Source organism: Cyprinodon variegatus, unplaced genomic scaffold (genome assembly GCF_000732505.1).
Source record: "Cyprinodon variegatus isolate N-32 unplaced genomic scaffold, C_variegatus-1.0 Scaffold399, whole genome shotgun sequence".
NCBI lineage: Eukaryota > Metazoa > Chordata > Actinopteri > Cyprinodontiformes > Cyprinodontidae > Cyprinodon > Cyprinodon variegatus.
Genome location: NW_015150852.1, coordinates 30354 through 42599, shown reverse-complemented (window position 1 = coordinate 42599; position 12246 = coordinate 30354). Strand labels below are relative to the sequence as shown.

At 39.3% G+C, this 12246-nt stretch overlaps 1 protein-coding gene across 3 annotated transcripts in view; it reads right to left on the bottom strand.

Annotated features, from left to right (window-relative positions):
• Positions 1 to 12246, bottom strand: part of LOC107092902 (kalirin-like) — an 84715-nt gene that overhangs the window by 46586 nt on the left and 25883 nt on the right. Inside the window, exon 1 of one of the 3 annotated variants that reach the window (XM_015387607.1) lies at positions 12013 to 12186. The exons of the other annotated variants lie outside the window; for them this stretch is intronic. Coding sequence (XP_015243093.1) covers positions 12013 to 12073 — 61 coding nt within the window. The 5' untranslated portion in view covers positions 12074 to 12186. Of the gene's footprint in view, positions 1 to 12012; positions 12187 to 12246 lie in introns of those variants that run through there. 3 annotated transcript variants of the gene reach the window in all.

Sequence of the window (12246 nt, the reverse complement as noted above, 5' to 3'; positions counted from 1 at the left end):
CACCAAAAGCTTGGAAAGCGGATATCGGGGCACATTTCGGATTTTACGAAGTCAATGGGATTTTGATGCATCACAATGCATCGTAGAATCGAATTGAATCGAATCGTTACCTGGTGAATCGTAATCGAATCGAATCGTGAGGGCAGTGCCAATGCACACCCCTAGTCCAGACTGAAATCCAATTAATCTATGAAAAAAATTCATTCTTCATCCAATCCGACTAAGCTTGAGCTCCCCCTCCAGGACCAACTATGGCTGCTGTAAATCCATTTAAACATTCCAGTTACATCTGGCAGACCGAGTATCACCTGCTCTTCCTAGGAGCGGACCCTTTCCATCTATCGGTCATCACAGAACTACAGAGTGAATATCATCAAATAAAGCTGAGGAGGAGAAATGAGACCCACGTTGGGCTTGGTGAGACGTTAGCAGCTGCTTCTGACCGCTGTGATGAACAACACATCACTGCTGCTCAGAGACAGGTGAGATGCAACAAGGAAGCTTTTGTTCTGCAGGAGCAGAGAAACAGACCGTCTACTGTTAGAACTTCCATCACTCACTATCTTTAATCACACAGATACTGAACCGGCAGGGTGAACAGAGCAGAACGAGGGGTTTTGTTTGCATCGTGCACCACTCTGTACACACTTGGTGTCATTTTGACGGTGGAGCCCTGCAGTCAGCTATGATCGGCTCTACAGAAGGGCCTCTGCAGGGCCTCAAACCCTCACATTCACACACTTTTCATAAGGTATCAACCTGCTGTTCATCAATGTGGAAATTAACCTGCTTGGTGTGGGGCTAAAACACTACCACCTCTTTTACTTTTTCAGTATCTCAGTAAAATATCACATAATTCTTTAATTCAAATATATACAGAGCAACTTGAGACACCAACTATTTTATACTTTTATATAAATCAAGAAAATTTGAGCAAATACTAAAGTTTTCTCTTATCTCTCATTTGTTCATGGACAATTCATGTTCTTTATACATTCATTGTTCTCATGCATGATGGCAAATAAAACAATCATTTCTTGAACAAAGAGCTACAAAAAAACCTAAAAAAAAAAAAAACATTTCATTCAGAATTTAATTCCTCAAAAATGATTTTCTACCAAAGCAAAGAAGCGTTTATCTCTGCTGTCTGACCTTTACAAAATGCAGCTAAATGTTTGTATGAGGCTGGACTTTGTAATTCTTTACAATCCCTGTTTATGCTACAACACATTCCTGGAGATTCATTTTCTCTAATATACATTTATTTCATTGGATCCCAGTTAAACCCAGAATATTTTTCTAAATCCTACATTCAAAAAGGCTGCATTTTTCTCCATCTTAGACCTTTGCTCTCCTTTGGTTTAGCTGTTCATCTACGTTCAGCAGCCTGCTGAAGAGCCGCCGTACTACCTGATATTAATCCTACTATTACCTCCATTATCGTTTCTCTCTCCTTGCTTTTTACATGCAGGTTCTTGTCAGGATTCATCTACTCTGATCAATCCAGAATAATTTATTAAATCGGCGTTTTAGCCCATTATATGGGATGCTTTAGCACTCCTAAATTGAATCAAAGCACCCCTAAAATCTAAGCTGATGCTTCACTATGTATGCAGTTTTTAAAGTAAAACAAATAAAACCAAAAATAAACAATAAAAGGTAAAAACTATACAGTATTTTACAAAATTATATTTGAACCTCCCAGCCTCTGAAATGTTTGATCCATCCTCCTGATTTTCCTGACTTGAGAGGAAATGGGTCCGTTTGCTCTTTGCAGACCTGTATGCTGGCTGATGGGTGGACCTGCGATACGGGTGTGATTATCTGGCTTAACCAGGTTATTTTGCCCAAAGATTAACTTAAACTTAATACCAACACTCTATTATGATTACCAGTCCTCATGTTTGCTGCCCTCACACCCAGGTTACTCTCTATGTTTTGGTTGGAGTTAGCCAACGTTGCAGGTCTTCAGTAACACTGTCCTGTTTAAAGTGGAATAAGAGAAGCTAGCTGCTGTCATATGCATGTGTTTATAAAAGCTAAGGTGCTAACAATAACAAGCTAACTGGATGTTTGGGTAAAGACGGCCTTCGATCGTGTTTTTCTGTTAAAAAGAAAAAAGAAAGAAAGAGCCAGCTTCAGGTTAGAGCAGCATAAATTGATGTTTATATCTCTTAATAAATCTAAAACATGTTGTTTGCTTATGTGCCTCGACCAGCAGAGATGACTTCATTAGTATTCTCTTTTTATAGTTTGAATGTTTACACATTCTTCCCTTAGAGATGGAAAAAAAATCTGCTGCCAGTGAAATTATGACATTAATTGTTCTACAACATAAATATTAATAATCAGCAAACAAAAAAAAACTGCACGGTTTGGGCTCCTAAACTAAGATGTTGAGCAAAAATTAGAGGGAATTGCTGCAATCTGGTGTTTTCTGAAACCTTCAGTCAGATTTCTGATGGTTTGTTGGTAAAACGTTTTTGAGAAAAATGAGCTCTGATATTTCTGGGACTGTTTTGTTTGTTTTTATTTTACTTATTTTTGAAACCACAACTTAAAATCAATATTTCAATTTACTAAATTTAAGTTTTTTTTTTTTTTTTTTTTTCCTTAGTATTAGAATTACTGTAGTGAGTTTCACCGTAAATGGACTGGTTTTGAACAGAACTGTTCCAGTTCCCACTCAGTCTGGCACGCAAAAAAGGACCTTTCATGAAAAGTGGATCAAATGATTTAAATGGTTGAAATATTCTTCAGCTTTGCTTGTTGAGTATTTTTAGCCAAAGTATCTGATACGATGCATTAGTGAATGATGGAGTTAGCGGTTGGTAAAAGACACTGAGCAGGTTTCAAAACTGTAGAAAATGTATGAAGAAAACAGTGAAGCTTCTTAAGTTGCCTGGTCAGACAGCCGTCTGTGTGCTCAGCACCCCTAAACCTCTGATCCTAAAATCCCCCCTGGTTCAGTGTATTCTCATTATCAGTTCGTATGAAATCGTACAAAAAGTTATGCACAGTAATTTCGTACGTTTCTGACATTTTTTTCGTCGCATTTCGTCGTATTTTTACGTCTTGCCTTGAGACAAGATATCCTTGCGCATGCGCATCTTACGCACCATTAAATAACATCAAACTTAACATTCAATTAACCCTAACCCTAAGATACAAAACAGCAAGCAACCTAGTTAGAGACCTGAAGAAGTAATTATTGCACTGTTTTTCCCAGTTTTACGTCCGTCCGCGGATCTGCTTTTTTTCGTCTGTCTGCCTGCGCATGTGCACTGATCTGTTTTTTCAAGGAAAAACGTCAAAAACTTACGAAATACTGTGCATAACTTTTCGTACGATTTCATACGAACTGATAATGAGAATATGTTGCCTGGTTTTAGGATCACTGCCTTCCATCCACATCCTGGTTCTCATGTTAGTTTCACCCTATTAAACATATAGAGACTAAAGCACGGTGGTAGCAGCATCATGATATGTTAAATTCTCCACAAAACCTCGACCTCTGAATCTTTGAGCACTTCTGTCAGGAGCCGTTTCTACATCAAAGGAAATTGAATCCAAGCAACTGCTGAACTCTGCTTTAAGCATTTCAAGGAACATCAAAACCCAAGAGGATAAACAACATGGTGGAGCAGCAAACTGGTGGTCGACACAAAGCTGAATATGATGCTTAAATTAGTTGATTTCAACTAGTTTATCTTTAAAAAAAAGTGCTTCACTTTGTTTCAGCAAAGAAAAAGCAGATAAATTCAGCAGCGATCGCACCTGAAACACACACCCTTCCTGGAGGCCACACCGCCACCAGAAGAACAGGCTGTAATAGCCACAGTCAACTAGACGGAATGACACGCACGTGAAGATAAATTTTTATCACGGTTGTTGTAAATAAGGAATGAGGAAGGTACAAACACTGCATTCATCCCGTCTTCCTCCCTGCATGCTTTTGTGTCAATGACAGGAAGAGACACTAATCTGGGAAGATGACATTCCTCTCATACCTCCCTCTGCTCTCCGCCTTGCATATCTAACCACACAGTGGATACACTGGAACCGACTGCAGCATTTCTGCATCTGCTCCTGAAAAACATTTACAGTCAGTGGCTCCACAAAGGCAGAACTCTGTTTACAGTCTTTATTACTATATTATTTCCAAGTACAAAGCAGCTCCACTCTCTAAACCAAGGTCTTCAGGACTCCGACCTCAACACATTCTAATAAAAGCCAAAGTAGAATCAGATCTATTGTGCTGGCTATCACCAAGAAAAAAATGGAAATCAAGGTCCAATGTCCATTTATCACTGAAAAAAATGCTATAACCGATTATAAATGGCTTTAACACTTTTTTAATCAGTCTTTTTCTGCCCGGTCCTTCTGACATTTATTACCTTATACCATACTTAAGTGTTTATTTGTATTTTCATTTCTCTACATCTTTCTTCAGAAACCCCATCCCGACTCATCCTAGATTATTTAACCTCAGCAGGTTGATTTATTTTTAACCAACTCTTAGTTTGGTCTGTTGTTCAGATTCTTGTTTTTTTAGTTAAACTAACAGGTGAGTATCCTCCAACTACGCCTTGATTTTGGTTTGGAAATATTTGGATTTTTAACAAATGATAGAAATAAAAAAAACAAAAAAAAAAAACAAAACAGTTTTATTAAAGCCCTAAATGTTAAACCCATTGTGGATTAGTTTTAAAGTGGAGTCCACCAGGTTCTGGTGTTCATCGTTGGCCAACTGTTGCTTTAAATGGCGACTGTTGCCGCGGAAATAAAGTCCTACCTTTAGAGTCCTGACATTTTTCAGTTAGGAAGATATCAGGCGAACACATGCTCATTCTCACATCAGATTTAGCAGAAACATGACTAACAAATCACACATTTGCATGACGTGACGCTGCAGGAATCTTTCCGATGACTAAATAATGACTGGATTTTAAACCTTAGTAAAGCGGTTACCTCCATCGTATCCAGTTCTCTGAGATGGTTGAATACGATACAAACTCACTGGTTACTTAAGGTATGACTTGTTGAAAAAAATACATAAAAAATAAAAATTTTATCTGAAAAAAATATATCCAAAAAGTAAAAGATGAGAAAACAGCAAAGTAACTTTCGATACAGTTTTTTTAATCATATTTTTAAAGTTTCATTCTTGGAATATATATATTTTTTTCAATTTGATTTTGCAAAGCTTCAACACTTAAAGAAGAAACATCCCTCCATACTGGGCTGGGCAATTAATTGCATTTGCAATATAATCGCAACTCAAAAGGTATTGTCGAGGATTTTCTAAATTTTTTTTAAATACCCGCCCACTCCACTTTAAATATAAATGCGTGTGCGAGAGCGTGCACGATCCCATTTCTCCTTGTGCAAGCTCTGTTTTAAGGTTGCTGTTCGCATAGCTCATAAAAACCGTTTCCAAACCTCCACCCTAACACCTAAATCCCTCATTCACTATACCGCGGTGAGAAAGGTGATGTTCAATGACTGTCTGAAACCTTAGCTCACCAGAAATATATGCCTGAAAGTGTGCATGTGCAGAAAAAGATAGCTAACGAGACGAGAGCGTAGGACGGCCTTACGTAAACATATCACAAGATAATTGACGATGGGGAGGACAAGTTATTTAAATGATCCAACTGGAAATTAAACACCATTTTAGTCCTACTCCATGCATACAGTCAAACTACAGCAAAAGCAGCACTGATGGAAACAAACAGCTGCACCTATAAGATCAGCCTCAACAAACTGGAATCAGACAGAACGAAAAAGGAGAAACGCTTCATGACTGAACTTGCTGTGACAGCAGACCCGTCTTCTGATCACAAATGTTCCGATTAGATGCATTCTGAACCCCAAACTGAAGCAATATCACTAATTATCAGTTTCTATCTGACTCAACTGATGCTGCAGGCTGGATCACGCATTCAGAAACAAACTTTGATTTCCTGTCAGCTATTCAGTATCAACTTCTATGACATAACACTGAATCTGAAACTTCCTCCTAACTTCTGGGCTAAAGCTGCTCCCCGCTCGGTGAAGGAAGGAAAAGCAGAATCGTTTAGGAGAAGTGTTTGTGGTTAGAAACCGTGCTTTATGACTTAAAAACAGAAGCTTTCATGAAAAACGAGACGTTACAGGAAACGGCAAGTGACGGGGAGAAAAAAGGGAAATTTATTTCTAAATCTTGAGCCAAAAGTCAGCGGCAGATATTTATATTATTCTCTAATTTTCTGGACCATGAAATAACATGGAAAACTTTTAAATTGTTTATATCCTGTGAATTCTGATAAGTTTTAATAGTGATGAAGTATTTCTTTGTGAAGGTGAGTAAATGAATGAGCTTCCTAAAGACACCTGAGCCTTTAGGAATCTCAGATGACTCGGCACGTCTCCCTGCTCATCCTCCATTTTCAAGATGTAGGAACACGGTCCTGGTGTTTGAGCAGCAACATGCAGAAGGAAGCTTTGACTGCATGTGTAACTGCTCATCTACAGTCACATATCAATCACGCAAGAATACGTTTCAGTGCAAATCCTGTTTGTGTCAGCACCAAATGAAATAACTTATTTTCCTCTGTAATTCCTTAATAACTGAACATCAGGGAGATGGAAATAAGAGCTTTAGCACTTTTGAGGAAAGAGGACATCAGTAGTGGCTCCTTACAAATCTGGCAAAGATTTTTAAGGCCACTTCTCCCTCTGGCCAAATCCTTCTACATAGAGAAAGAATATTAGAAAAGATAAAACATTTGGGACAAACTCCGACCGTTCAATGCTCAGAAACTACAGGAACCTAAAGTGGACCTTCTGAAGCCTCCATCAGGAAGCGTTTCTCTCAGCTTTCTTAAAGGAACAAAGCAGCAGGTGGAGAAATATAAAGCGTGCTACTGTTACACCTGAAGGTGGTTTCAGCTCAGTACCGATCAGTTTGTGTAAAGGTTAGCTGGTCTCGTAGCTCCAGGGATTCATGTGGTGATAATAGGGGGTTTGTGCTACGGGGCTGCTCAGGAATTTGGATTAAAAACAACACATGTCTTCCAATTAACACACAGTGGATTGCAGCGTTCAAAAAGACAGATCTAATAACTGGAGAAGAACCAGAAATAAAAGACAAAACTGATAAAGCTGCTCCGCCAAATGACATTCTTTTATTGAGCGATGGCTAAATCAGACTTTCTCTGCTGTTGGTGTTGCAGAGCTGCAGAGTCTACAGACATCCTGTTATGTAGAAAATTATCGAGAAACTAGATATTGATTAGAAAAGCTGCCGGAAAAAAGAATCCGGTTTATTAAAACAACAAGGAAGGATGACGATACCAAATGGACATGTGAACCATTGGGGAAATGCTTAGCCTGAAATCAGAATCCCATGTTTAGAGAAAAACCTTAAAAACCTCCAACCAATTGTTGAGCACAGTGGAAGAGGCATGATCATTTGGCCTGTTCACCTGTTCACCTTGGTGTTATCAAGTTGCACAAGAAATAAACTGAGTAATGACAGTTATAAAAACATGTTGCATAATAGAGAGTTAGAGAGGTGGGAAAATTCCTGCAAGATGATTAGAGAGGCAGATTCCAAGACAAAAAAAAACGAGAGGCTGAGCAACTCTGTCCACTATGGCTTCCGCTTTGTTTAATAGTCCAGACACTGATCAGCTTTTCATCTTTAGGGTTATAAAGGATGCACTGATCCAATATAGATATTGGTAATTGCTGGTGAAGATTCTCAGTCATCCAGGTTTGTTTCCAAATTTAAAGACGTTTCGCTTCCCATCCAGGATGCTTTTTCAATTCAAAATGTCAGAAATAGTGTTTAGTTTCAGGCTTTATAAAGTAGCGCAACAAAGCCTTGTTTTGGCTTAGAAAACATGCAAATTGAACAAGACAAACGGGTTCTTCCCTTTGGAATGAGGGTTCTTTGAGCCTGTAATGCCCGATACCCGTCTATGTCTCTGAAAGATGGTCGTTAGACGGAAATCGTTGCCCTGACTGTAACAGGCGAGGTGTTTTGGTCAGCTCTATAAAGCCTCAATCTCAAATGCTATTTCTGTCACTTTGAAGATGTTTCGCTTCCCATCCAGGAAGCTTGTTCAATTCAAACTTGGAAAAAAAGTCTATAGGATAGTTTTTTTACTTTTGTTTTGCAAGATATTGGTAATCAGTCCCATATCAGCCAAAAAAATTAATTATATATATGGGATGGAACGGCTTATTAAAACCGTCCGAACCGTTCGGTTCGACTGTCTCGGTTCGGTTCACGTGTGTTTCATTCGGTTCATGCGCTGCTCCTTTTTCTCATAGGCGAAGCGTTTACACTCCAGAGCAGAAGGTGGCGGTACTGCGACCAAAGCCAACCACCAGTAGTAAACAAGAAGAAGAACAAGGAGCGAAGCAGCGTAGCCGGGTGTAGCAGAAAAAAAATCAGTTGTTGTGGAGAATTGTGTGGGTATGGCGAGTGGGAAAGAACAGGAGTTGGAAGACGCGCCAGCAGCACTTTATAGGTCTGCTGTATGGGATCATATATATATATATGTTGGAATATATCGGGCTGCATTTAAAATGTCAGATGAAGACAATCCGCTTTTGTTTGAAGTTTAGGTTAATGAATGGGTCAGCTGTACTCACACCCACTGTTACAAATGAGGAATAAAAAGTATGTACAGTATGAAACTATGATATCTGTAACATATTAGAAAAGAAAAAGTTTTAAAGGGACATTCCTAAAGATTACATTTTAAAACATAAAAAATTTTACTTAAACATTTCTGAATCTCACCTAATGTAAAACACTAAAGCAAAAAAGGGCAGTAAAGCTGAATCATCGACCTTCTAATGGAGAACAGACACTTTCCACTTTTCCACCACAGGAGAGTTATAACGTGATGATAAACAGAGATCCCTCCATGCTGGGTGAAGCTAGAACCAAACAATAAGAGTTCAAACTCAGCAGTTAAAGGATATTTACAGGTGGCTTATTTTGGGGGGTTTAATCCTACAAAATGAAACCAGTATAGAATAGTTTCATAGAAACCAGCCAAACCTGATGCTTTACATACCAAAGCGCTTCAGACACACAGCTAACATAAAAGCACACAGAGTCGAGTTAACCTTTGGTTACCAGCTGAATACCAACCCTTCTACACACAAACACACCTAAATAGCTGTGCTATTCCTTTATCCTCACACTTTTACATAACGCCGACAAACTGAAAGTATATAGAACAGTAGATAATTTGGGTGTTATCAGAAATACACTTTGTCACCACAGGAATAAAGGATCCAAACACACCTTCTAATGGTCGGGCCCATTAAACTAATGCTGAACACGCTATGAGGAGCAGATCTAATAAACTCTGGACCAATGCAAAGTGTGAGGAAAGGACAAAACTATGATAACTGGTTACTAAATATGTTGCAACATGAGGTGATAAGATAATATGAAGGATGCAGCCACTGCTGGAAGAAGAGCCGCCTTATTAGCCGTTAACTTCTATAAGGTTACTATAATAACTGGCTTTTGGGTGAACAAAGAATTAATAAATAAAAACACAGTGTTATGATTAATGCTTTTCTATTGGCTGATTAGTAGACGCAGGTCTTCTCTGTATGACCTTTCCTCCTGTACCGTTTTCTCTGGAACTGATTTGTATGATTATTCATCGCCTGCTGAAGGATGGAAATAAGCAAATATTCTTCTTTTCAGTTTTATTTTATCTTCTTTAAACAGTACTTCGAAAACTTTTGTCATTTTGCACAGACAGTGTATATAAAACGACATTTTGTTTTGTACAGCTCTCATTTCTTAAAGTGCAGCAGTGATCAAATGTAAACATTGTGCAAAAAAACGCATTAATATGGTCGATTTGATGGAGAGTCTGTGACATGACTTAGAGTTTTTTCAACAGTTCAGCAGTCTGATGGCAGTGGGAAAGAAGCCGTTTTGGAATCTGCTGGACCTGCATCGAATGCTGCGAAGCCCCTTTCCAGAGGGCAGCAGGGAGAACAGTCCATGGTGGGGGGGTTAGGGCTCGGCACATGCAGAGCTGGGATGAAATGTCTTTTATGGAGGGAAGAGGAGCTTTGATGATCCTCTCTGCTGTTCTCACTGCAGCAGAGCAGCTTCACTGGACCAAAAAGTTACCTGGAGTTTCTAACCTAAATGGTTGATCTACTTCATCAGATCAGGGTCGCCTCTGCCATCAAAGCAGACGGGCTGTCTCAATGACCTTTAACGTTTAGGATTATCTTCATGTTTGCAGAGTAAGTGGTGTGTGCTAGTTTGTCACCTCGAATTGCCAAAAGATGTAACATTGATGTGAACAGTGACCTTGCAGCGAGCTACCCGTCCTGCAGGGCAGCGTACGCTCATCAGCAGTGAAGCGGAGAGGCAGCAGCACCGAGGTTCTGGATTAGTTTCACTGATGCCTACTGGCCGATAGGTTCATTAGTTTGTTCTGCCCTAAATTATCTAAACCAGGACAAAAGAGGATCAACAGGATGGAACCTAAATGACAGCAACGTTAGCACACCAGTGGTTGCATTTTGCTGAATTAAATTTGAACATTTAGGGATCATGGCCAAAGCTCAAAGAACATTTTAAACTCCAACTGGATCAGCATTTTAGATTCTTTAGATTTAGTAACTCTACTCTTTCTTCGCTTCATATCCTTTGAGAGGAGTCACTGTTTGTCGAAAAAAAAATATTTAAGCAGCAAAATTTTATAAAGATGTCAGAAGCTTCTGTATAAGATACAAAGAGAAGAGCTACTGGATCATTTTCATGCAGCATTCACTGACTGAGCAAAAAATTAAGTTAGAGCAACACCCCAGATCCAGAGAAAAAGAAAAACATCTTTACAGCCAGTCAGTTCCTGTTTCTTTCTGCCAACTTGTTTTTAACTTCTTCTAATGACCTGACCTTCGACAAATGGACACCGAGGACTTTTAAATGACTGCTATTAGAAACATTTTATTTAACAGATGCAAATGACTTGGAAAAGCAGGGGAGGCTCCTTCTCCACCTGCCTGAAAGAGGCCAATCATCACAGGGTGATAAAAAAAACAACCTAAATTTAACACAAAACAACGATTTACACTCTCAAAGAATGGCCATCTATTAAAGAAGAGAAGCCTTTTCGATGTCCTGACCTCAAAGTAGTAAAATCAGAGTAATTCACTGTTTCTACCTTTAAAGTAAACTGTTTAAACGTAGTTACATCAATCAAAACGAGGTGGTTAGATAATTTTGCCGTCAAAGCTGGTCGGTGTCTATTCAGTGTCGTTTTGAAATGACAAAATGACACTGAAGTAAAGAGCCAAATCGACTGGGGAAAAACAAGGAAATGAGCAAAGGCAAAAAAAAAACTAAATGGTTGTTAAACTAATCAAACACAAACAACTTGAGGTAGAAGGCAATTTCACATAAAAAAAACAATGCGTTGGGTGTGGTGAAATACCTATGCATTTTGTTTTTCTCTCAAGAAATCATTTCATTGTTCTGGTAACATTTTGATGCAGCTGGAGTTTAAGAAATCCAGCCACTGTCTGCGGCAACAGACAGTGATTAAGACAATAAAAGAGGTTATTCTAATGGGTCCAGTAGAGCCAGTTCAGGAGCCAAAGGCTGTGTCACAACATATGCACGCTTGCAAACACACCCTGTGTGTGGAGGAGCAGGCTGAACTGCAGGAAAACAGATTGCTCAATGCAACATCTGATTCTCCAGTGACAGAAAGTGTCAGCGCATGTTGCATCTGCGTGACATAGCTTCCCGTTTAACACCTCATTTTCCATTCAAATTCTTCACTGGAGCCGTGACTATTTATAGAAGAAAAGAACTGTTTTATCACTTTGGTCACTCATTTAAACACACATAGCCAAACAGAACTAGTAGGAGAAAAAAAACCTTCTTTGCATATTTTTTTCCTTCTTTTACCAAAAGCTGACAAAATAAACTTTCAGCACAAAGACATGCCAGCACACATGTCCCACCTGAACAGCAGCAGCAGCACCGGTCCAGAATCCATCCACAGCAACGCTGGGCCTGCTTCATCCTTAAGCTCGCATCCTACTTACACACCTGTCTCCTCTCACACACACACACACACACACTAGATGGTCTGAGTTGATCACAGCTTGATCAGATGTATGTGCACAGCAGGAATGTCCAGTCCACACTGCTGTGATCCAGAGAGAGGGAGAGATGGCTTTGGTGGAGGGGGAGGG